The sequence below is a fragment of the Grus americana genome, chromosome 10 (genome assembly GCF_028858705.1).
Source record: "Grus americana isolate bGruAme1 chromosome 10, bGruAme1.mat, whole genome shotgun sequence".
NCBI lineage: Eukaryota > Metazoa > Chordata > Aves > Gruiformes > Gruidae > Grus > Grus americana.
This window is the reverse complement of record NC_072861.1, coordinates 8,622,872-8,650,381: the sequence shown is the minus strand read 5'-3', so window position 1 is coordinate 8,650,381 and position 27,510 is coordinate 8,622,872. Positions and strand designations below refer to the sequence as shown.

Here is a 27,510-nt window from a genome sequence, read left to right as displayed (position 1 = left end):
AAGTAAATGGATCTCCAGAAGATTATTTCATCAAGTCTATTTATTAATGCATTTCAAGTTTCAAAAAACCTTACATATCTTCGCACAATACTTTTAATTTTTTGCATTTTTAGTAAAAATTTCCAAAGTGAACAAAAAAGATACTGTATAAAACACAGTGGACATGAAATCGACAGTAGTATTCCATTTCATTGTCTTGAACTTTCTTTCGGTTTTACCACATCTTGACTTGCAGTGGAGAGTTCAGTGCACATTTCTGTTTTCAGAAAACATTTAACTTAGACTCAAAATAAAATAGGGCAGCATTTGTCTGCCAAAATCCTACCACAGGATAACATTACAGGCAAAAAATTTACATGTTCCAAAGTCTACCACACTCAAGAAGTTACTAAGAACTCTTGCTGAAGAAAAGTCACCATTTTAGAAATGCAAACCCACTTCCAATCTTTGCACAGTCTTAAAACAAATGTATTTAAAATGACTTAAAAGCAACTACATACACTTCTAACTAGTTAAGATCATTTAGAATTATTTATATAGTCTATTGGACTTGGGGTTTCATGTACAAAATTTGTCTCTAAACCATGTACAAAAAGCTGTATTTTGAAAAAGTTACCACATACTGTACAAGTTTACAAGGAAGAGATCCCATTATATTCTGTAACATTTTTGGCCTTGCTGGCTTGCGTCACATTATGAGAATGATTGTGTAAACCTTATACTCTTAAAAAAACAAAACAAAAATTAAAAAAAAAAAAAAACCCCCAAAACCCAAAACAAAAAAAAACAAACAAAGGAAGCCTGTCCAACCCTTAGTAAATTTTCTCCTAAGCAAAGCCAGGAAAATTATAGCCATTTGCATCTAATTAGCTCGGTGCTTTTGGAAAACAAGCAATAAATATATCACAAGCTTAAACATTTTGTAATGCCCCCTTTCATCTCCTGCATAGCAGTAAGCACCTTAAGACATCTTTTGTTTCCATTTCAAAAATGCCAATTATTTACATTCGTAATAAAAACTTTGGAATGGGACATTGTGCTGTTGAACTTCACTACTGTTATAAAATGTGGGAATATTGGTAGTCCTAACTACAATTTTAACTCTGCCTCAGTAGCTGGGCAAATCACTCTACTCTAGTGGTTATCAATCAACAGTATCATGCTGAAAAGTTATCCAAGTATCTGATAAATTAAGAAAATAAAAAACCTACAGCTTTTCTTTCTTTCCACATCCCTCAGAACGCAAACTTAATTAGTATACTGTAAGAATATCTGAACAGCCCAAATAAACTCATTGCATTTTTTAAAACAAGTTGAGTAACAGGAAGAATTTTCTAATAAAGTATGGAAATATTTCAATTAACTATTCATTACTTAACTGAATAATCAGACAAATTAAAAATATTTATGCTGAGCTACAAGAAATCAGACACATATAAAACATTTTTGAAACATTCTGGCATTTGCAAAGTTTGCAGAACACCTACTATATCTCTAAAAGACCATTCAATCTTGTATGCTATGTCTTAGCAGCTGTTTGATAAAGATGAAATGAGTGCTTGAAACAACTTTCATCATGATAAAAAGAAGTTTGATTTGATTCAAAATTGCTGTGTAAAGCATCACAGGATCCTTGACCAATACACACCATCATCCTCTGTTATCCTGAGTATGTCAATTAAACAGTAATTTCTTCATTAATAGCGGAAAAGTTTTATAATACAAAGAAACATCCATATTGCAATTCTCTTGTTTACAATTGCACACAAGTACGGGTGTACGTTAGAAATACATGTCTGCATATAACAATGTATATACATTGACAAGTAATGTCTCCGATGCTGAGGTGGTCTAGCTTCCTAGCCTCGTCTGGCAGTTGAAAAATATATATTTTTTTTTTCAATTCTTGAATACAAGTTTTACTACAGCCATATTTGCCTGCAAGTGAAGAAAATGCAGCAATGAAGAGCACAGAAGGGGGAAAGAATCATGATACTCTAGGACTTTGTGCCACTAAATTAAAAATACGCAAGAAAAACACTTTTCTTCTTTCTGAGCTGGAAGATTTGCTCATTAAAAATTAACCATTTCCACTTGTTTTGAGGGCAGATCATGCTTTTTTTTTTTCCTCTTCAATTTTTTAGTTAGACCAGGGACAATGACTTATTAGGTTTTCTTTGGAGTGAGTTTTCCCATTGTAGGCACTAGGAAGAACCAAGGCAAAAAGCTGCAGTCAACGTCTCATATGTCCCATCTGATAACTCTCTCGAGGCCTTTGCCGCTGTGGTGGCTGAGTGGTTTGTGGTGGTCTCCTCCTTTTTAAAGTGCCTGTTTCACAGAAAGGTATACATTATTAAAACGAATTTCAAAAAAGAAATTATTTCCAGAAATGTTACCCTGGCTGTGCAAATCAGTATAACTATTTTTCTGAAAGGCTTCAGTTTTAGACCTGCAAGGTTTTAAACAGATGCTTAACTGCACGGAAGATTTACAGAATATATTTTATTAGCTCAACTGTAGTTCCTTAAACAAGAAGGTTTTTTACAAAATGTAGTATGGAACAGGAAATAAAAGGAACTCCGACTTAGAAAAGGTCTTCAAAGCTTTCTTTTGATATGCATATTATGTTATAGAAAAAATAAGGCAAGAGTTACATTTTTAGGAATTGTTTCACTGGCAGGAATTGCATTTGTAGTTTCACAGTACCAAACTAAGAACCGTAGGTTGGGACAACTGTAGTGTCCCTGTAGAATAAAACAGTTGAGGAGAAAACATTTCTCTATAAATTTAATTACCTGGCATACTCACCTGGAAGTGGTTTATGAGGAGGCAACTTTGGATTACTGCTTGGAGTATGAACACTGCATATCTTAATGAAACCAGCCATTAACATAATCAAGGCAATTCCCATAAGCAACACTGCCCACCAATAAGCCTAAAAACATAAAAAAATATTTTTGAGGGGCTGTCACACATGAACAAGAGACAAGCGTCAGGGGTTATTTGAATACGGCTTTCCTTTGCCTTTTAAAAGTCATCAAAAATCTGTTCTGAAACATCGCTTAAAAAGACTGTAACATTTTTAAGAAAAACATTTCAAAGAAAAATGTCCTCAAAGTTCTTACACAACCCCCCCAAATACTTCTTATTCATGCTATTATCAAAAGAGTATTTCACAGAAGATACCCTACAATGGAGCTATATAAGCCTAAACCAATCAACAGCTTACACAAAATTGACTATGCAGCTCTATAATGGTGTTTCACTGTAGCTTTCCTCCCAGTCTATTATTAAAGTGTAATCTAGTGCAATAAAAATAAGTGCTGAAGATCAATCTACTTAGTTCCTTAAAAGAAGTCGGGGCATTCAAATATGAAGAATTAAAACAGGAAAACCCAGTAAATTAAAAACGTGAACATTAACACCAAAACAGACGGTGGAGTGAATACCGGTATTGACACAAAATATTTACTTATTTTTTATTTCTTTCCATTCCCTTTGTTCTGTCAAACTTATTTGCTGCACTGAGGGTGCTTCTATAAAAACTAGTAAAACAAGGACTGAATATCCTTTGAAGAATGCTGAAGTACTGTATATATACAGCAACACTTACCAACTTGGAATATTGATTAACAATAAAATTTTATATTAGACTGATAAGATTAAAAAAGTACTTACCACAATCCATTCTGCAATATTTTCATATAGCTCCGGATTAAAAATTGCTTTCTTTAATCTAGCTAGAGGGCCATCAGCATCTACTAGCCGACACCGCATAAACACATCACAGTAGCCTTTGAAATCATTACAAGGAGATCCAGGTTGCAAAGTGATAGTTTTACGACCAAAGTGTTCCTCCCACTGACTAGAGCCTGTACTCGCACAAGTAGCTGGGTCCACTGAAAAGTGAATACAAATTAATCAAAACCTTCTTGTATTAAAACATATGTGCATGAATATCTTGGTGTTCAATTGTTCAAAATGCTTTTGAAAAACGGCAAGTTTCTATTAATCTGTAAAAACAAAAAATATATTCCTTACTTCCTACAAAATACAATGCAATGTCTATCTAAAACTAAGTATAAACAAAATCACAGTACTCTCTCAAGTTAACAAAAACTAAAATATAAACCCCATGAGAAGATTCCTTAGATACCTACTGCTACATTTATGTTTACAATTCAGACAAATCTTACTTTTTCTCATGCAGCAGACATGACACAATTCTCTATCGTCCTTGCCATCTGAACTAGCACAGGTACACTCCTCCAAGTCATATTTCTCACAGATAGAGCCAGCACATTGCTGTTGAGACAAAAGCACGAGAACACAAAAATCGATTTCACTTTTAAGCACACTGGCATTAGGAAAGATATTAATTTTTAATAGCTGAAAGCATAATCATAGGTCTAAAGATGCTTATCAATAAAAATAGCAGCTTGAATTTCTTTTAAACCAAAAAATTCATTACACTTATGCAATTGCAGCATTTAGGCTTATGTGATGATTTTTTTTTTTTAAGGTGATTTACTCTATTTTATTTTTTAACACTGTATCTTCCTTTAGGGCCTCAGAGTACCCTGCAAAACACTCACAGCACTGCAATTCACACTAAAAGATGATTACTCAAAACGTGGTTAGGAAAATAAATCAATCAAATACATGTCTTGAAAAATATTTTCTCTCAGAAAATAAAAAAAATTAATGGCGGGAAAGATTCTGTATTTAATTCCACTGTGGAAGGACCCTTCAAATTAAAATAAAAAAATTTCAGTGTATTTATAATCTTCTTTCAAAATCAAGTAACTATATAAAGACAATTCCTCTATCTTTAAGATGACTCTAAATTAGTTGAAAAATTATTACAAGCAGTATCATTTGATTCAAAATCTGGACTGCAGAAAACAGACTTACAGCAACACGAGTTACAGCTCTCTGCTTGCTTCTGCTTCCAAGCAAGCATAGATCAATTTATAATAGTTGTCCCATCAATATTTCATAGCAACTGCCATAGACTCTTTAACCCAGGAAACTAATGGCAGTTCAGAGTGGTTCTATATGCTTGCACATCTGTGTTACATGTACATGGGTGGGGCAACTGTATATTTTCATTAAACCAAATTCAACATGTACTGATAGCATATCTAATTTTCTAAGGCAACAAAATTACTTGACCAAGACTGAAGAATAATTAAAAGATGGAACTAGGAAATAAAACACTTTCATATTCTTGATGTTTACAAAAAACGTTAAAAGGAACTTTCTCAAATAGTAAAACTAGCTTGATATTTGTTACCTGCTTCTTAATATTTGGTGCACCTTCACAGTTATTTTGACTGAAACCAATAAACTTTTTTTTTATTGAAAAAGAGATTAATTTTACACTCTTATCCACTAAGTATTGCAACCATATCACCTCATAATACAGTGCCTTGCAATAAACAACTGCAGTTGCATATGACTGGGAAAAAAACATACCCCATTTATGCAAACTTGTGTGCCCCTGTTGCAATCTGTGAAGTTCTGTTTAGGCTGAGATGCTGGACAGAGAGCACTGACACCATTACACATTCCTTCTCTTGCACAGTCAGAATCATTTCGACACTTATCAGTCCTCAGTTTGAAATTACACTGTGCAGTACAGCAGGGACCTTGACTAGGGCTAGAAATAAACAGAAAACATGGATGTAAAGAAAAAGAATGAACAATTCCAGAAGAGCTATTCATCCTGAAATCTACTCAAACACTCAACATATTTATGATTTGTGCTGAGTAAAATAAATGTGAATTGGAAATATTTTTTTCTGTCCCTTAAGATAACAAAAGGTTACTGCACTGAATACAGATTTCTTAATCATTGTAGTAAACAATTAAGCTATTTGCATTATGTTAGAAAAACAGTACAAGCACATTTTAAATTAAAATATATAGAAAACAACAGCATTTCCAAGTTTGTATATATCAAACATTCAATTACCAAGTTGGCAAAATGAATTCAGGAACAACTGAGTAGTTTGATAGTATCAGTTTCAATGTCAAGATTTATCTGTCACAATTAACATCCGTAAGAATTTTTCTCCCTACTTTCTGTAGCCATACCACTTTGTTTAAATAAACGAGAAAAGGGAAGGAGACAGGTCAGATCTTACATCAGAAGTCACAGTCAGCATACAAACAAGTTTTAGGGAAGGGAACATTTGTCAGAGAAGCCATATGGCTTCACTGGTTCCTCTGAAACACTTGTGTTCCTTTCTCTCACAGAGATCAAAGCATCTGTATGTACACCAGTCTATCAGCAGGAAACAGCAGGAAACAATCATTTCTTTCTGAAGCTGTGTTTGGGTACATACGCCATTACGTGCAGCAGAAGAGTGAAGGTTATAAGCCACACGTAACTACTTGATTAAAGGTAAACCTCCTAAGTTTTCATTTCGAATTATTCTCTATCAACACTATTCACAGTGCGCTCATTGGCATTCAGTGGACATCGGAAAATAGCACAGACCTTCTGCAGGTCAGGATCTCTGTTTTAAAACTATAGCATGCTAACAAAAAAAAAATCACTCTTACATCACACATGAAAAAGACTAAAAGACAGGTAAACTAGCTGGATAGATACCACAGTTTTCCTAAAATGTATTTTAACATGTTATTTATGTGATCCATTATTACCCTTGGATTTGCATTACATGTCTTTGGAAAAGTCTCTACAGCAAAATTTTCAATCTTAACAGAACTGGAAAAAAAGGAATTTAAAACAAAAATGGTGCAGCAATTCATATTTAAGACTGTTCCAGCCGGGCATAAAGCTAGACTACAGTCAGCTGAATGCGAGACAGGAAAGAAAGGAGGTGATGGTGGCACCTTGAGTACTCAGAAGGAAACAGCTCCTCGCCATAGGTGCAACATAAGATCTCAGAAACCAATTATAAAACAAGACAATGTGAGGCCTTTTTTTTTCCTGGCAGAAATAATAAGAATTTACAAGGCGGGGGGAAGACACAAAATTATTGCAACTATGAATTCACGGGAGATGGTCCTTCTACAATGTCTATGCTGTCAAACACATTTTAACAGTAGATGCTACTTTTACTTACACTTCCCAGGATGACAAAGATAGTTTCTAGGGCTGGAAAGTTTAATTAGAACAAAATTGTGTATGTTGTATTAAAAAGTTGAACTGGTTTAGACTTAAAAACAATAGTAATTTTCTCTTCATCTTTGGCCAAGAGTCTAACCAGATATTAGATTTATGTCTGTCTCTAGAGAGGAACAAAAGCTCATGCCTTTCACGTTAAAAAAAATCCACTTAAGTTTTGAGGTAAAAATTTAACATGTGTCTTAAGTCACAGAAATAAAAAGGTAGAATTTGACTTACTTCACTGTAAATTTTATGATCTTTAAAAGCTCCTCTTATATATCATCGTGTATACAAGACTGCCAAGATACAAGGTGACTTAAAAACATAATTTAATTTATAAAACAAACATTAAAAAAGAATTAAAAAAAAAAATCAATCCTATCCTCCAGTCATCTTCCAGTTAGGCAATGATGTGGAAATGGCACTAGGATAGGATCCAGTATCATAATATCCTCCATTGCCCTTTGGGCAATTAACACTTTCTACCTATTGTAGAAACAGCATCCTAGTCACGTTTTTCTGAATCATACAGTTTTTGCAAGACTTCTGCACAACACACTTCTGATAAAGATAGCGGAATTTCAACACGTATTTGTCTGCACTGAGTATTACGATACATTAGCATTGATACAATCCAGTGCTATATTACGTTTTTTCAAAAGCTAGAGCACAGTCATCCAAGGGAAAGCAAGCTACAATTAGCACCAAGAATTGCAGAGTATAATTATGCTTATGAACTTCTCGCTCACTGTATCAAGCGTTTTAAATGCAATAAATACTTTAAGAATAATGCAGGTAAACAAATTCAGATTGTAAAATACCAATTTTAGCTATCAATAAATCCTCAAAATTAAAATGTGTTGTAACAATCATGCACAATACCTGCAGTATTTGCCTGGTTTTAACTTGCATTTTTTATCTTCCGATTGGTTGGCATCATAACAGCATTCATCTTTACACTGGTCACTGTATCCACAATCACACTGTTCTCCTTGTTCAACCAGTCCATTACCACAGATGGGTTGCCCAGACTCTGAAAAATGCCAGTATATTTATGTACAAATCAGTACAAAGAATATGCAAATAGACTTATAAATGTTAACACTGATTTGCAACAGCATCCAGCTAATTGTGACTGAAAATGCTTGGTCAAGATGGACTTCAGACTAAGGCTCAAGTCACCTTGCATTATTTGCTTGCTACCGAGCTTAGTCATTCCTACAATTCATAGAATTTAAAGCGTCTGAGTAAAAGGTTTCTGCTGATAACAGTGGGAGTTTCTTGTGTGGACAGGAAATCAACAGCGATAAGAGGAAGTTTTCTGCTATGCCTCCCATGGAGCAGCATCCTTTCTTGCACTCTTTCTCCTTTAAGAGAGCCCGAGGACCTTAAGGCAAAAGCTGATGGTACTGGGGTGAACTACTACTACTCCTCCTCCAAAACTCAAACCTACTTGCTGCATAATCTCACAAAATTTGTGAGAGCTCACACATCACAGACTCTAGAAAGAAAATTCCTGCAAAATAATCTTTTTTTTTTTTTAATGTTTAAATAGAATTTCCTGTATTTTGTGTCCTTACCTCTTGTCCTTTCACTGAACACGACTGAAAACAGTCTGGCCCTGTTTTCTTTATTCCCTCCCATCAGGCATTTAAAAAGACAGACAAGAGGCCCCCCCCCAGCCCTCTCCTGACTAAAAAGTCTCAGCTCTCACAGCCTCTCCTCCTATGTCAGATGCTCCAATCCCTTAATAATCTTCGTGGCCCTTTGCTGGACTCAGTCCAGTATGTCCATGTCTTTCCTGTCCTGGGGAGCCCAGAACTTGACACAGTACTCCAGATCTCAAATTCAATTCTTTACTTACAGCATTTTTCAGTAAATGAACAAAAAATTAATGAGTAAGATAAAAAAAATTTCTAATTAGGCATAATAGTAATAACTTAGCCATTCTGCTTTCAGGATGACTAAATACATACCAACAAAACAATTATTTCTCTTTTTCTCAAGAACTTGGCTGATATTTCGAATGCTACAGATAGAGAACTTGTTGTTGTTAAGTTTGTCCCCAGATGTAGCTCTTGCATACATGATATAATTGCCATTTTCTTTCTGTCCCAAGTTCTTGGACTCTCCTGGAGTGCACTCCATTCCAGAATCATGCTGCAAAACAAATATTTTAAAACTATATCTATCAAGACAGCTTCTCTAATTTCTTGCTGTCTTTCTATACATGTGCAAAATTAACCCGATTTGGTAACCTTAACAAAGTGAGAATAAAAGGTTCATAAAAACAAAGCACCATCTTATACTCTAAGGTTTCTTCAATTACAAAAGTATACAGAAAACAAAGGTTTGTTTGGGGGGTTTTGTTTGTCTGTTTTCTTTTTTTGTTGTTTTTTTTTTTCCCCAGACAACAGTAACAAGTGTCTAATTTCTTAAGTTTCAGCTTATTTGCATTCTTGGTAATTGTATACCCCAAGTGCATATCCTGGAATGAATACTGACTTGAAAAAGTTGTCATCTCCTAAGAGTGGCTTTATGATCACAAAAGGGTAATAAGTATTCTCTGGAGGAGTTAACTGAAACAGCAGTCCATTCTTTTTGCTTGTTTTGAGGGAGATGCAAAGAGATCTTCAGAAAAGAGCAGAAGTCTCTTTCTGTCAGCCAGTGACTAGATCTATACAATATCCAGCATGATGAATAAAATGCATTACAGATTGGCATGCTAGCAGTTAGCAGACTGACAACATACTAAGTTGTTCAGTGTAAAAGGAATGCTGATGTTGTTCTGATGCATCCAACTTCCCAGAAATACAACCTATGTCTCCAAAAGAAGTGGGCAAATTTTTGAAAATTTTCAATATAGTTGTATATAGATATACACACATATATATGTGGTATCATTTGTTATAGTTCAGTAGAACCAAACATGTACTTTCACATATTTCCCTGGATCAAATGCAACTTAGAGTAAAATGAAAAGAAACATCTTCCAGGCTGATCCAAAAGATGTTTCACGCAGTGGGACTGTTTTTTCAGTTTCACATGCTCATGTTTTCAGCTGTACTTGGAAGGCTTGTTCCCACTCAGAGCAGTGGTATTAGGGATTCTTTCAAGGCACATGTAGAAAGCATTGACATGTGGACATCTGTTTTGGAAGAACTTGTCATTCCTGTCATATCTCAATTTAATTTTACATCCAACAGTAGGAAGCCTACATACTCAAGTTTGAAAATAAAAATAAAAACCCCAAACCTGAAAATTCTCTCATCTCCAGCAAAACCAAAGTCTCATGCTTTCAGCTTGCCACTAACAAATCATGTCCCTAAATGACTGGGAGACAATTTTGCTCTAAAACATTGTTCTTGGTTTCTTAGTCCTCTCCACAATTTTCTTAGGTAAACTTTTAAGTATAAATAATTGAACATAAAAAAGAGCCAGTTCTATCTTCACTTGTTGAATAAAGTGTCATCTTAATCAATTTTGCATTGATTCTTCCTCCTCTCTAGGATAAACTAAAATGCATTTAAAAGATGTGTGTGACCCTGAGTTTGTAGGGAATAACAACATAGTCCCTTTGTAAGAGATTGAACTAGTAGAAATAAACAATTCACAAAATCCACTGTTGCACCAGTGCTGTCAAATATTCATAAAAGGGGCTTAGTTTGGCAATCTGTTTTGTGTTTGTATACTATGTGCATGCACATACGCACAGGAAGTCATAATCGTATTTTCTTTGCTTATAAGAATTAAAAACTCCATTTGCAAATCAAGCACTTCAAAATGGTTGAAAGTGAGTTAACAAATCAATAGTAATACTCACAGGTGAACCAAAGTTATGCCCAACCTCATGGGCAAAAGTAATGTGAGAAACCTTGGGAGGAACATGAGAGCCATAGTTCTGAACAGTGATGATTCCAGTGTTCAAAGACTTCTTCTTACCATCAGAATACAGTTTGCTCTTTTCACATATTCCACCAGAGCTCCCTGCATTTAGACAAAAGTACAACAGTTAGTCATTTAAGAAAAGTAGTACTGTGTTACTTTTCTAGTGACATTTAGAACAAGAAACAGCTTGCCTCCTCAGAGGATGCTTATGGACTGAGAGTTCCTCTGTGTAATTAATATTAACCCAACTTTGAAAGTAGATTAGACTTATCCACACTAACGCTCTCAGCACTGAATGGATGCATGCACTCTAAGAAGTTAACTGTTTTAAAACAGATACTAAGTAAGAGCTATTTCGGACTTTCACTGCATGGACAAGTCCTGATTTCATCATACCTGTAGTAAAAGACTAGCAGGGTGTAATGTCCAATACAGGTAGCCTCAATCTACATCCCATTTGGATTTCACTAAGTAAAATACCCACAGTAAAATCACAGGAGAATCTCTGATAGCAAGAGCATTTATATAAAATGCCTAAGATTAGCTATATATCCTTGTCAGCAAAAGTGACTCATTTTTCCTCTGGACAAACTAAAGCTGAAAACGTTTTTGATGCGTGGGTTAATTAGACCCATATTTAGAAGGTCAACAATCAAGTGCATCACACTTCCTGTTTGTAAAATTCTCAAAATTGTGACTTTAATTTCACAAAATTTTTTCATAACTTGAGTTTGTTCTGAGGCATTATCCATGTTCTAAAATTCAGCTATTCTATTGCTAACATAAATGGTGTCTAAAAAACACTCTAAAGAAGTTTCCTGCTTTCTGAAGTAAAATTTCATTTTAGTGAAATATCCCATTTAACCTATGTCAGTATGTATGTAAAGGATGAAAATCTCTCAAAGCAACTTAATTTTTCTCAATTAAATTTAGTTTTGTAAGCAATGCTTATGGAATGCACATTCCAATTGATCCTGTGCTTGCTCAGTTTATACTAGTCATCACAGACTATAGGTTCTTATTTACATAGGCCACCTGTGAATTGTTTTTCCTACGGTTCTTCCACAGTCACTGAGGGTAGTCCACACATGTCCCTATAACATACTTAACTACGCTCATGGGTCCACGATCTGTTACCCCTCTGAATACTCTACTAATACTTATTTGAGCATTTTCATCTCCTAAAATCAAAGTCTGAGAGACTGTCATACCACGACAATTTTCCACATAGCGCCAGTACTCTACAACTGTCCTTTATAGGAAAGTACAGCAGTAAAAGCGAGGTTATAATGTATAGCTACATCGCACAAATGGTTTAACAGAATTTGAGTAATTGTGGAAGAAACGTTAAAGCTCTTGATAGCATTCTATTAAAAGTATCCAGTCTCTTGCAAAGTCTCATAGAACCTGTTGTTTTTCAGCCTAATTCCTTATTATATAGAAATCACTCAAGGGAAGAAACAAGGGAAGATTGCTCCGTCTGAATTTCTTATTTTGATTTCTGTGAGCTTCCACAATTTGGAATTTGTGCTGAGCTACAATTAAAGAATTTGTATTTACTCATATTTCAAGACTAACAACTTTCAAATATATAATTTTATAAAACTAATACACCCTATAAAACTAATACATCCAGGACAAACACAGAGGTGCTGCACACGTGAAGATTTTTTTTTTTTTTTTTTTACATCAAGAGACATACTTCAGACCCAAAATACACAACTAGACTGAAACTAATGAGAAGCAGTTCAAGAAGAGTCACAATAATTATTCTGGTATTTCCCAGAACAAGATCTGATTTTACTTTATTAAAAAAAAAAAGAAAAAAGAAAAAAGGAAAAAAGGAAAAAAAGAAAAAAAAAGTGCTTCCAACACTACCTTGAAAACCTAAAGGATTCTGCAGTGTATTTATACTACAAAGTTAAAACTGCATACTTATAAGCTGTCTTTATATATATCAGAAATACTTGTTTCTTCTGTCACTTCACTGGTCACTCATACTTGTCATGAATAAAAAAACCATCCAAGTAATACCACCCCTGTCTAACAAAACAAATAAGCTTCTCTTTCTTGTTCACATCTTGCTCGTCAGAAAGACAGCAAGACTAACTGAAGCAACACAGGATACGCTGTTTATATATCACAAAAAAATCAAACCATACCTAACCAAAATTGTGAAGTTAGTTATGAGATTTTTGTCTATTTGCTGTCAATTTAAATAACACAGTTTCTACTTTTCTTTGCACCTACCTACAATACTTCATTCTCATAGTGCTGAGGGTTTGGATATAATTACCTGAAGGGGCTCCAACCCAAGCCAGACCAAGGACTCCATCATCAAAGTCACGGTCTGTAAACACGTAGGCCAAGCAATAATCATCATGATTCTGTTCTGAGTTCAGTTCCAGAAACTTTTCCACACCAATGTTAGGAAATCTGAAGGGATTGGAAGAGTCTCTCTCATCTACAGTTGTGTTAATCTAAAAGTAAATTGAAACAAACTGTAAGACATGATTCATTTTCATTTGACTTGTAAATATCAGCTAAGAAGTTTACTGTTGTCAATACCTTGTTACATTAAATACTTAAAGATGTTGCTAAAGATTTATAGGCCTTGACAAATTACCACTCAAATATTTGGAAAACCAAGCTCTACAATAAGTAAAGAATTGCTTTTGTGTAGTAAATCCCCACTCTCTTCTTTCTTTTTCCTTTCCATCAGTACCCCAAAGTTTATACTTATCCTCTTAAATCACCACTTTTAGAAGAAACTTGCAACCTAGATAGTCATTATCTATATTAGCATTAAAGATCTTGGAGAGCAATATAGTCTATGCACCGCACAGTCAACACTGCTGAAACATAAGTAGTTGATTCCTATAAAAATTGACTACAGTTGAATAACAGAAGTAGCAGGCTTTTGACAATAAACACTAGAACCAAACCAAATAAATGGGTCAAGGAACCACTTACTAGAGAGGCACTCGCGTTATGAGATTACTAACAATAAACAGTTACAAGTGAACAGCAACAGGACTTTTGAAAAATACAGCCTCCAAGCAGTATCAGTGAAGCTAAAAGCATTTCCAATACAACTCACTCTTATTCGTTTCACCATGAAGCTGATGTTACGGATTCCTGAGAAATCTGTTGACTGGTAAATTGTGTCAATCGCTTTAACATGGCTGGATATCTGTCAAAAACAAAAGTATCTACAGTTCAAAGTTTTATGCATTATGCTACAGCTCATCTTGAATACAAACAACAAGACCTATACTTTTACATGTACGATATTGCACCATATGAACTCTTACATGCCTTTTTAATCAAATGCTGATGGCAAATAATAGAAAAAAATTACCACACAACTGAGTATCTGCATTGCCGCCATGCCAGATAACAGCTATTTGCCCCCTTTTTAAAAAAAAAAAAAAAAAAAAACAACCACAATTCTATCAACTATTCAGATATTTGTTTGTGATAGTCATTTGATTCATTGCTACAATAAGATAGCACTGTAGTTAAAATTGCATTCAAAGCACTGTATTTCTTTCTTTGAGAAAAAATTTACTTGTTACAGCATTATTCCTCTGTTTCTGGTAGAACACAAATGTGAAAAAATTGATCATTTACCTTTTCCAAGAGCACACAAAAATGCTAACTCATTGAAAACCCAATTTTGAAGGTGACTTGAGAGCTTTGGAAAACATTACTCGAATTGTGTACATACAGTGTGATGAATGAATAGTAAAAGTCAGATTTGCAAGTGGCAGTGAAACTTCAGACTTCAATAGAATTATGTTAACATGCTAGTTATATTTTTAGCAAATGATCAGGGAAAAAACTACAAACCACCTTTTTTCCAGTTAATGTATATTAACAAATGAAAAGCTGCTGCCTTTAGTTGCCATTGCTTTTTTAACCTTCCACTACATCAGACACTACAGGAACAGTAGTGCCATTAGCTCACAGTGTTTTGAATTAAAGGCTATGCAATTGTTATCACAGAGGCCTGGCAGGCTGTCAAATAGAATAGAACTCTCCAGGAAGTATTATTTTTCTGAGTAAGAACCGAGAAAAGTCAGACTGCAAGTCTTGCTCAGAGTTGCTAAACAAACCACAGCTGCCATTAACAACTGAAGGAAGCACAAGTGCCCAGGACTTTTGTCACAGATACATAGCATCTTTTTAGTGAAATGAAAAAAGCTATTTCAATAATCTTGACATCACTGTAACAAATGAAACAAGCCATTCTAAAGTAAATACGCAATAATATATACAATTAAGTTTAACATAATTTGTCAGAAATACGCAAATAAAGTAAAAGCAGATTGTTTAAAACAAAGGGATTGGAAATACCTGTGCAATTACAGCTTCCCTCGTTCCATAATGCTTGTAGAACAGATGATCAGTCTGAATATACAGCTGACAAGTATTTTTTTCAGCCTGAGTGGCACGCTTTTTTCTTAAAAGCTGCGGACTGTTGTTCTTAGGCTCTTCAAAAGGCTTCTACATATACACAGGAAATAAATGTATTAATTTTGTATATCTACATGCTGCACGAGATTACCTAAAAATAGTGATGGATTTTTCTAAACATACTCCACTAATACAAACAGATTTTCTTTTTTTTTTCTTTAATCTACGAAGTTTCATGAATCTTGAATTAAACTAAGTATGTTACAGCCAGTTTTCATGTATGCCATCTATTTTTAATGATATCTCAGTCAAACCCTTCTGTGCATTTAATTTTATATTACAAAAGGCAGTCAATGTGAAATAGATTTTTTTCATTCATGTGATCTTTGGAACTTTGCTTTTGCATATTCCTTTTCTAAGATGAACAGTTTATAGATTAGAACGAAACACCACTGTGGAACTTAAATGCACCCTCCCTAACACAGGTTACTTCACATTGTAATTACCTTAGTCAGCTATCTCAGCAAACAGAAATACTTAAGCACTTCAGCATGGAACAAATGGTACAGTGAACATAAAGTAATGCTCATTAGTCAGATCAGTATCTGCTAACACATTTGTTCTATAGTATTTACTGGTTGATGGCCCACTCTCTCCAAGTTTTACAAGTAAATTTTTGGGAAAGCACGATATTGTTACCAACGCTGAATTGTGTAATACTGTTGATAAAAGTTTATTTACATCATGACTCCAGAAATTAAGTTGCTGATGCTATTTAACAAGCTACATTGCATAGTTTTGTTGGCATATACTTGTGGTATTGACACCACAAAATGATGCCAAAACTTGAAACAGCTCAGAACATAGATAACACTAAGAGAAACTCAATAATTTACTGTTGGAAAGTGTTTAAAAAAAATAAATACAGTTTCATGACAAGTGGTGCAAACCTGAAGGCAAAAGACCTGCAGGACTCTAAACAGGTATGCAAGTCCCTTCCATAGACCACTTACCTCCTATTACAGGCAATCTATAGCATGCTGTAACTCCTTCAATCTTTCAATATTGCTAGTAAGACCCTCCCAGTCATATCATCACTTCATTTACCACTGAAAGCACTCGGATATTACAAGTGTGTTACATTAACATTACTTGAAAATCTAAAGGTTATTACTCTTTAAGGACCAATATATTACTTAGAGATCAAGGGATCCTGAAACTCTTCCTTCTCAACTGCAATAAAGTATATTCCTCATCTCAAGCTTGATTTCCACATCCATCTAAAGTTCCAACTGTTGAAAAATTTGAGATCATGTAGGATTCATTAAGACTAGCAAATCTATGCTGTAGAAGCAATGAGAAAAAGAATTCAGAAAAATTATGTTAATAAAAAACCCTCTAGCAATAATTTAAGTACCTCATGATGTTGAGGGATGATGACTGACCCCAAAAGTAAAAGAAACAACACACAAGAAATAGGAAGTTATTACACTAATTACTAATCAGCATAATCCATTAGCCTGCATTGTACCTCTGTTGTTGGTTCTTCTATACCAGTCATCTGGTACTTCTGCATTCTTTCAAATACTGAATGATCTGCACAACCTCCCTGCGGTCCATATTTATGTGGATATTCTAAAAAGAGGAAGATCAGGTTAAGTTTTCAAATTCCATGTACAAGTGCAAAATATGGCTGTATCACTGCAACTTATTCAGTTTGTGTCCAGTGTTGCTAATGTGGTTTGAGGGAAGCATTCAAGCTTTATGCAGCAGTCTTTTTTTCATTAAAAATATCTACTAAGATACATTCTTAGTTTCACAAACAGAACAAAACTGACGATTCTTAACATTGTTTTCTTATAGATAGCAAAAGAAAATATGAGCAGCAACGTCTAACACAAGAATGAGAGCTGTTACTTACACATGCATACCAGTTAGATTGAACTAACAACAGCCTTAAGTGAACTCACAAAGGAAAATTATTAGAGATCAAGTATACCAAAGACTGCTTGGATAAGAGAAAGGGTTTTTTATTCTACTTGGTAAACCAAAACTAAGAAATCCTGCTGACATTCTCAGAGGGTTCTATTACATTACTCCTCCTCAATGGAAATGAAAGTTTTTATATTATGCAACTTAACTACCCATACCTAAGAACTGAAACTCTAATGAACCTTGGTTTCAAACTCAACTCTACAATTCTAGAATTATGAGTTTGCTAGCAATTTTATTGACAAGGTGAAATGTGAGATTTTCATTCTGTAAAGTAAACAATACATTTAAGGGTAAGAGTGTATGTATGTATATATGTGTGTGTAGATTTAAAACATACAGAATTACAGATTACGAAATTTACAGATATATTTAAAACTTACAGGCAAAGTAAAACAAGACTGAAAAAAACCATTTTCATCAGCTCCTTACTATAGCTGTTTAAATTTTAAAAGCAAAACTGTAGTACTATCCAGGTACACATCAGTTAAACACGGAGATCCAAACTAGCTCAGTGAGAATATCATACAATTGGCTGCTTAAAGGCAATTCTTCCAATACTTGTCAATGCACACCTCATTGCACGTGTGAACGTGCTTCAGACACATATGGTTAGGTTTTGACTGTTAGTATCTATTAGAGATTTGTAAGCAACCTGTACTCGCAGAAGCTCTGGAGATAAAAAAGTACTGAAGGGAAGAGGTCTTGCCCCTTCAGCTCCTCTGCAGATTGAATCCCATTATAAATTGGTGCCCCAGTGAGAGATAATGGAGTACAGATTATGGGAGCCACATATGTAAATACTTAAGGAACCAGTTTCTGTAGGGCAAACCACAGTTTTACCATCATCTCAACAAGATGTCGGTTTTGTCAGAAATGTGTAAACTTTACCTAGGTTTGCTGTCTTTTGGGAGTAGTTGGTGGGTTGGTTTTTTAATTTTTGTTTGCTGGTGTGGTTTTTTTGGTTTTTGTTTGTTTTGGGGTTTTTTTGTTTTGTTTGTTTTTTAAAGAAAGTGTGAAGATCCAGAATCACAGAGTAAATGGAACAGACGCATAGGAGTAGATTTATAAAGCCTGAGGATCTGATGTCCACATTTTATGTATTTCAGTGGATTTTATCCAGGACTAGGTCTAGTCTGGTTCTGTTGAGTCAAAGCGTTAGCAGTTGGACCACAGCAGATGCACTCTTGGAGCATGCACTCTGGTACAGTTTCATCTGACAGTTGCCTTTAATTATCTTTGATTCTCATACCTGTTTCCTGCAGTCAGACTGTATGATACTGCTAAGCTATTTCAATATATAAGCCCAACTTGCTTCAGATTTTCTCCCTGTATCATTAAACTCTAAACTTTGTATTTCAATCATTAAAAGCTGGGGGAAAATTAAATAGCAAACAAATTTAAAAAACCCAAACCACATCATAATCTTGGCATACAGCTCAAGTTGAGTTCTGAAAAAAACAAACCATTTAATATGAGTCTATGCTCCAAAACACCCAAAAACTGGATTCAGTGGATCCACCAATAAGCTTAAAAGGACTGATCGAGAAATAAAAGTAGTCTTCCAACCTTCATTCCTCTCAATCACACATATTTACAAGTATTTGAAGAGGCCATGTTTAGCTGGGTTTTTTTTTAAAAAAAAGTGTTAATGACAAATTTAAACATAGTTAACACCCCCCCCCCCCAGTTGGATCCTTTTCCAGGTACCAAGTATTTTACTGCAATTGTAAACTTTGCTTAGTGGGCAAGAACCAGATTTAATAAACACGTTTCTTGGCAAAGAAAGTTTCAGCCTAAAATTAATTGAAAGATTATAGTTGGGTGTAAACAGATATTCATTATCTCATTAGCAAATTAATTTTATCTACTGTAAGGGCATCCATGTACAGAATTGTATTTAAAAACTTATTTCCAGTCTGAATTTTAGAGAAGCTGCTCCAATACACAACAAAATCACTTTTTCTTTGGTCAACTTTATGCCTGCTCTGTTTTGACTAGTGTTTGCCAACAAAGTTATTACCAAAATCTTGATATTGTGTGAGAGGTAATTTGTTTGGATTTTAAGAAGGTTGTTTCTTTAAATTAAAAGAAAAAAACCTTTTGAGAGGTAACTACAATGAATATGCAGTACACAGGTGTTTGAAAAAATCCTAGACTTCTGAAGGAACTGGTATTTTCCTTTCACTATTTTAAAGAAATGCTCATGAATTACTGTTATTAGAACCTTGTAAGTTTATTAAATGATTTTCTGCGTATTAGTTTCCCACATTTCAATTTCTAACACAACAGAAATACCATTTTTTGAACTGCTGTCTCATCACATTCCTCCGTAGCACAGTGCCAGAAGAAGAGAAAGACAAAAAGAGAAAAAAGCTCTTACTGTAGGCCACCTCGCCCAAATTGATTAGCAACGTAGTGGAACACTGGCTTTACCATAACCAATATTAACCAAAAAGCAACACTCACTCACTGGTGAGGTCATCTGTACTTTTTGGGATCCTGTTTACTATCACTAGATTGGAGTTAAGAGCAAAGGATTATAGATATGATCCTTCCCTTCTCCATCTCCACCACCTTTTTTTCCTCCCACCATAATACTGAAAAATTCTACTGTATTTAATCTAATCAAAATTATCATTACCCGCTACTCTATTTCACACCGCTGACCACTTATCTCTGTGATAAAACCTACACAAGGGTGAGTGTGACAGACAATACTGCCTCACCATCAGCACACTTTGTCTACATAAAACCATCATAACTTTAAAGCAACTCCTGCAGGTGGTAACTGCAGGAATCCACAGAAATTAACTGGAAACAGGACTGCACAGCATATTTTGCGCCAGCACAAAATGCCATATCCTGCTATCACCACACTTCTATTCATACTCTGAGGCATTATGACAATTGACAGAACAGTACTAGAAATAAAAGCTCTCAGTGCATTACACAAAATAAGCAGTCTCCTCTGTATCTTGTTTCTCAAAGTGGTTAGGAAATCCCTTAATACAGGCTTCCTGCAGTTCAAACAAATATTTCTCACTTCAAAAAGTAATAATCTAGTAAGAAACACTTTAAAAGCATGATAGTTAAAATTATAAAGAATTGAATGTGAAACAGTTTGCAAGAGCAATTGCCGAGGTTTTGCATGTGCTGGAAAAGACAAATCCCCCATGGACAGATTTGAATCCACCCTGCTAAACACAGGAGGCAGGTAGTATAGGATAGTTCACTTTGGAACCATGTCTAGCTTACAGAGAAAGTTGCATACAAAGCTTTATTTTGATAATTGCTGCATTACCCCCAAACCATGAAGGCACTGTTCCCTCTTCATCTTTTGAGGCTTCCTATTTCCACCATTCCCTGCAGCAGTTCCATTTCTGGAGCTAAGCAAGAACTACGTGGTGTCAGATGACTTGGACAGTTTTGACCCACATCACAGAAGTCAGGTCCGTGTTCTTGTGACGCTTTTAAAAGCTTTGAGAAGTACAGCCTTCTGCCAGCTCTTTGGGAGCCTATCCTTACCACAACCCCGTGAACTGATCAAAAGAAAAGACATGCCTTTACCATGAAATGATTGCTTATAGTGCATGCAGAGTTGAGGAAAAACAAGACGCCTACTTTCCATCACATCTGTGAAAGAAGAGTTTAATTACAGAATCAATTCTCTAACTAAAGAAAATCCTCAGGCAAAACAAATACTTTATTTTTCTTTTCTCGGATTGTCCATTTTCTCATTTTCCACTTTCAGTTTCTGTACATCCTGACAGAATGTTAAGAAATAGTAAACAATAATAATGTAGTAATAATAAATCTAGAAAACTAAACAAAAATTTTTGTCAGTTCATACACTCTGACAATATCTTATTCTAACTAGATGGCAGATCATTATTAATGATGTATACGACTACAGATGCTCAAAATAAGAATTTTTATCTTTTTAAAAAAGGCACTATCTTGCACAAAGAGACTCCTGATCATGTGAATTTCTTTATTTGTCAGTAAATAGTATGATCTGTTAAGAATTTAGGTTAACTACTTAATGGATACCAGATTTAGGCATCTGGAGCAAGGATATGACATCAAACTTCCATTAAAAATGCTGAAAATTCAGTTCTTCAACAGCCATAGAGATTTGTCCAATGCTAGCAAAAGCAACAGTGTCAAAAAAAATTCGAATTTAAGCAGATACCAAAAATATCCTTATTACAGATTTCATTCTAAGCAGTCTGTCATACTGTGCTCCCTTGACAACTGCCAAGTAGACCGTTGCTACTACATTGACAACCACAATAGGGAAAAAAGAGACCAAGTTCTCACTAATAATACATAGTTTAAAATGGTCAGTTCATTCAGCAGATAGGGCTTTGCAAAATTACAAAATACTTTACTTTTTGTTCTCAGTTGTATAGTTCTTCCAAGACCATAAAGCCAATTAAATGACCATGTTCATTTTCTGCAGGTCTGAACACTATTTTTCTGTCTACTGTTGATTTGAGGAAATACCGATTTTGCATTTTACAGTGTGAACTCAGTGATAAATTTGAAGCATGTATAATTTAAATAAAGTAAATACAGTTCCAATGAAATCCTAATCCTTAAAGAAAAGTTTCCAAAATGTTTTCATTAAAATAGCAATTTGCATCTTCCTAGCACTAAATTATAAACCAGTTTGATCAAGAGTGGTTTAGAAATTAAAAATCATTCAACTTGTGTTTCGAGTCACGAATAGAAGGCTGCCTTCCACTGGTCACCACATCCACTGTAACAGACAAAAGCTGCCTTATAAAGTTGACAATATAATCCCCATTTACAAAAAAACCTTTTGTTTTACTACTGAATAAGAACTCATTGAGATGCTAATCATATGTTGCATTGTGATTTCTGAAAAGCACTAAAAAGCAGATTGTTTCAAAAGGCTGAAACATGGGTGACCAAAAAATATATCAAATTAAAGCAAAGATGACTTCTTCCCTCAGTCTCTCCTGAGTTAGAACTGTGAGCCTTTTTTGTTACTTTTGTCCTGTGTAAGATACTAGTGGTTTGACTATTCCACAAAAGTAAGCCTTAGATAAGAGTAATAACAACAGATTTGCATGCTTGTTTATTTTTAAAGCTACTTTAAAGCTAAGCTTTTTAGTTGTTGTTGGCGTTTTTTGGAGATGCAGTTCAATGCAAAAATAGCTCTCATGAAAGGCAAAAAAATTCTAGCCTCAAAAGCACCATTCGGAAAGTGACAGAAGCAGTTGTAGACTTCAGATATTTCAAGACCACAGTGTGGTGGGTTGACCCTGGCTGGAGGCCTGGTGCCCACCAGAGCCGCTCTCTCACTCCCCTCATTCACTAGACAGGGGAGAAAAGGTATAACGAAATGCTTGTGGGTCGAGATAAGGACAGGGAGAGATCACTCACTAATTGTTGTCACGAGCAAAACAGACCGAACTTAGAGAGGGAATTCATCTAATTTATCACTAGGCAAAACAGAGTAGAGGAATGAGAAAATAAAATCAACTCTTAAAACACTTCCCCCCACCCCTCCCATCTTCCCGGGCTCAACTTCACTCCCAGCTTCAACCTGCCCCCCCCTCAGCGGCACAGGGGGACGGGGAATGGGGGTTACGGTCAGTTCATCTCACGGTGTTTCTGCCGCTTCTTCATCCTCAGGGGGAGGACTCCTCTCATCGTTCCCCTGCTCCAGCATGGAGTCCCTCTCACGGGGTGCAGACCTTTAGGAGCAAACTGCTCCAGCGTGGGGTCCCCCACGGGGTCACAAGTCCTGCCAGCAAACCTGCCCTGGCGTGGGCTCCCCTTTTCACGGGTCCACCGGTCCGGCCTGGAACTTGCTCCAGCGTGGGCTTCCCACGGGCCGCAGCCTCCTTCAGGTGCCTCCACCTGCTCCGGTGTGGGGTCCTCCATGGGCTGCAGGTGGAATCTCTCCACCCCCTCATCCTTCCTCCATGGGCTGCAGGGGGACAGCCTGCTTCACCATGGTCTTCACCACGGGCTGCAGGGGGATCTCTGCTCCAGCGCCTGGAGCTCCTCCTCCCCCTCCATCTGCACTGACCTTGGTGTCTGCAGAGTTTCTTACATCTTCTCACTCCTCTCTCCGGCTGCAAAAGCTCTAACTGTTTTTCTACTTTTAAATATGTTATCACAGAGGCGCTGATTGGCTTGGCCTTGGCCAGCAGCGGGTCCATCTTAGAGCCGGCTGGCATTGGCTCTATCAGACACAGGGGGAGCTTCTAGCACCTTCTCACAGAAGCCAGCCCTGTAGCCCCCCCGCTACCAAAACCTTGCCATGCAAACCCAACACACACAGAAATCCTAGGCATCTAGATACTAATGAAAAAAGTTAAACTATACAATCAGAATGCAAGCACATCAGACTCTGCAGCATCAGACAGCAACCAACAGGAGCAGCACATTTTCAAATAGTGCTGCTTAGACTTAGCTCCAGGATGGGCTATTTTCAACCATGCTGAGCAAGCAGCAACATTCACTCACTTGGTGATTTTGAAGTCGTATTGTACTATTGCTTTAATGTGGCTCTCTGGAATAGATTTCGACAATCCCCTCTGATAATCTGATTTTGTTTCTAACTGATGGTTTTGATGCACTGGATTCAAGAGGAAAAACAGTGTAAGCTAACATACAATCACCTGAATAATTAAAAAAAAAACCCAAACATATCTTGTTCCCATTCGCTTTAATAAGATATTAATATGAACCAATTTCATCATTAGTTTTTTCCAGCTCTCAAGCAATCCATTTAACTCACTTCTACAAAACAGCAATACTAACTTTGATAAAATCAAATTATCTTCTTCTTTAAGGTACAGTTCTATTTCTGTCATTAGTTGATAGCAGTGAAGAGAGTATTTTTAGTCACCCACTATTTACAGCATAAGGAACTGGGACATGAGACAATCTTGCTTGTCTCACCCCTTGGAAACTGGGCAAATCACTGCCTTACGTCCCTTGACTTCCCTCCTCCCTTTTTCTACAACAGGGTTAATAAAACCCTTTGTAAAGCAGACAATGACTTATTTACAGAAAGTGCTAGTCCAATATTCACACTATCAAGCAGTGAACTGAACTGTTCTGTGAGACATATAAAACCTACCAAAGAATTTAGAAATATGTGCAATTTATTCACAGAAATGTTGTTATAAAAGACATCTCTTCTAGATTCACACCAGACTTTTGTAATTTTTCAATTACTTTTAGCCACTACTCTTCTGTTACAGCAGCAAATCTTGTAATACTCCAGCAGCTAGCAAAGCAAATTGCCTTCTCAGACTTTCACCTGCAATGCTCTGCAGAGCTGAAAATTAAACGCATGCTGCAGCTTCTTGGAGAAACAAGAGCAGTATATGGAATACTATCCTATAAAGTGACTTTATTCCCAAATATGGGTCTTGTAAGCACCAGGAAGATGTACACTTAGTCAGAAAACAAGTGTAGCTCACAATATACGTAGAATTCAATAATGGCATTCATTCAGAAGCTCTTTAAAATTATGCAACTACTATTTGATTTTGGGTTAATAATCATATTTACAGAATGGGGTAACAGAAAGGACAAACATATCTGCTAGCTCATAGCAATTTTAACATACTCCAAGACAGCACATGTACTGCCTCTGAATGTAAAATACAGCTGTATTCCAGAAGCTTCATTCAATTAGAAAAGAATAAACAAATTTTGTTGGGTTTTTAGCAGAGAAAGATCATTCCTCTTCACTGCATTCATGCAAGAGAAGTAACCAGAAAGAGTATTATGCAATAACTGTGTTTTTCGCTGGCTTAAAGCACAGAGAAAAATGATAGTCTATAAAGCCAAATCACAACCAGAGATTTTCCTCAACTATCTTCCCATTTTTGACATTTCTTTTCACAATACAGTCTCATTATGATGTACTTTGAAAGTGGTTTATACACATATCATCGTGAGAGTGGTTCAAGTCATTTCTAGTGATCTAACCCAAGACTCTTCATCGAATTCCAAATGAGATTTCAAACTCAAGTCTTCTAGGTTTTGCACAATGGCCAGATGGGACAAGTTTTTAAATGAAATTTAGTTTAAATTGATTTTTAAGCAAGATTAAAGTCCTACATAACTTGCAACACACAACTTGTTAGCTTCAATAACCAAAAGATAACCTTAAAGTGACTCTCTGCCAACATTTACTTGGAAGGATTGAAACTTGGAATCACAACTTTATTGCAGTATTTTTCAGGTTCAGCATAAAGTTACTTAAGCATCAAATAAAACTGATTTTTATTACAGCTGAAGACTGATCATACATAAAAAGGCAGGCAGAGCACAGGAGAATTCTGAGGTATCAGTTCTGAAGATGTAGAAGTATTCCATAGTACCTTCTCATCCTTCTGGGCATTTACAACTAATGCTAGATTTCTGGGGCTATACTCCTCAAATTCAAGTAGTAACCTCTGTACAATTCTATCAGCTACTGTGTAAAATAGGACATACTGGGTGCCACCACATCTTCTAAAGAGCTCTCCGAAGGCATCAGTGACCAATTCATGCAGGGGAAGCTTTTATTTCCCCACAAGTACCACCTTCACTAGATGTAGGTAGACAGTGACTTGAACTTTATCCTTTATTTTGCAGACCATGGGGAAGAACAATCAGTATAGAGCATTTTAAGAACGCATTTTTCAAAAGAAACATGTGTCCATTGAGTAGAAAATACACTGCTTATACATTTAAGCCTGACTGCTACGGATTTCTTAAAACGGCAGAATAAGGAAGACTCACTTTGTTTTACCATAAATCTCTTTCACCCCATAACTGTATATGAATCACTTCAGGACAGCATGATTCACAGTGTCACATGCAAGCCCAAGTCTCATTTGATGCTTACAAATGGCTTACAGTTTTTGACATTTAATAAAAAAATATTTCATCTGTAGCACAAAATGAAAGTACTCACTGATATCATCTTCATGATAAATGACAGAGTGGAACGGTAGAGTTTTGTCCTTAATATATCTCTCCGCTGGCTCAATATAAAAGGTCCCACTGTGAGTTTGGATGAATCCTTCAAATTTTCCGTCAATAACAGACCCATGGCTGAGACTTCCCTGCTCACCTGTTAAGGGAAAAAGTGCATTAGTTTTTTAAATACCTTTCTAAAAGCTTTCAGTCCTGTGCAAATTTCAAGTATATGTACTACCCACAGTGTTAAGCAGACAATGCTAAAGTGTGATGCTCACATAATTATCCTGATCATGCACCAGTTCCCAACGGCTAAAAACCTATATAAATTACACAGTAATAAGATTCTGGATAACAGTTGTAAGACGTTCTTGCAGAAAGTTTGTGTCTGAATGTTTAAGACTAAGATTATTCAACAGTAAGACATACAGTTATCCCAAAATCAGAGATACTAAGTTCAATAGCTTCCTAATAAGGTGCATAGATGACATGTTTAAAAAAGCATATAATGGAGAATTCAACTCTGTATTTTAAAGCTGTAACATATACAGCATGTGATCCTATATTCAAGTCCTGTCCTTATACATCTGTTCATACAATTACAAAAAAAAAAAAATCAGAGTGTATACTGAATTTTGAGAGCTTTCAAAGAAAGATTTTCCTATATTCAGGACATCCCTTTTTCTATTCAAGCATAAGCCTCTTAAAACTGTAGCTAGGTTTAAATATGGGATGGAGTGAATTTTTATTTGAAACAGTCACAATCTGGAAAAGTACAACTGTCAAAGTTTAATCATTGACAGCTACAGTATGCAGCATCCCCAACGTGTCTGTTCCATAAAAAGGATGAAAGATTGCTAAAAAAAATGTTTTTATACTCCTCCATTGAGGAGGGTTCAGAATCACACTATCAAATTATCAGAATGTACTCATTCTTATCATTAACCAGCACTAATTTCTAATTAACAAGTACCAAGAGTTTTATAAAGCTCATATAAAGTACTGAAATTTAGAAAAAGTATCTTGAAGATATGCCATACGACTCTTGAGAGAACACTAAAAAGTAGAAATAGGCTTTGTAGAACACTAATTCTTAGACATTTGTA

The 27,510-nt window shown here is 35.6% G+C and overlaps 1 protein-coding gene across 1 annotated transcript in view; it reads right to left on the bottom strand.

The window, feature by feature from the left end:
- Nucleotides 1–25: 25 nt before the first annotated feature.
- The window catches only part of ADAM10 (ADAM metallopeptidase domain 10), a 52,257-nt gene continuing 24,772 nt past the window's right edge, over nucleotides 26–27,510 (bottom strand). The window contains exons 4-16 of the mRNA XM_054837099.1: nucleotides 26,400–26,558; nucleotides 16,980–17,083; nucleotides 15,389–15,538; nucleotides 14,130–14,222; nucleotides 13,326–13,509; nucleotides 10,965–11,128; nucleotides 9,118–9,301; nucleotides 8,024–8,174; nucleotides 5,479–5,662; nucleotides 4,197–4,305; nucleotides 3,679–3,899; nucleotides 2,809–2,935; nucleotides 26–2,328 (exon numbers count right to left, since the gene is read on the bottom strand). Coding sequence (XP_054693074.1) covers nucleotides 2,234–2,328; nucleotides 2,809–2,935; nucleotides 3,679–3,899; nucleotides 4,197–4,305; nucleotides 5,479–5,662; nucleotides 8,024–8,174; nucleotides 9,118–9,301; nucleotides 10,965–11,128; nucleotides 13,326–13,509; nucleotides 14,130–14,222; nucleotides 15,389–15,538; nucleotides 16,980–17,083; nucleotides 26,400–26,558 — 1,925 coding nt within the window. The 3' untranslated portion in view covers nucleotides 26–2,233. The remainder of the gene's footprint in view (nucleotides 2,329–2,808; nucleotides 2,936–3,678; nucleotides 3,900–4,196; nucleotides 4,306–5,478; nucleotides 5,663–8,023; nucleotides 8,175–9,117; nucleotides 9,302–10,964; nucleotides 11,129–13,325; nucleotides 13,510–14,129; nucleotides 14,223–15,388; nucleotides 15,539–16,979; nucleotides 17,084–26,399; nucleotides 26,559–27,510) is intronic.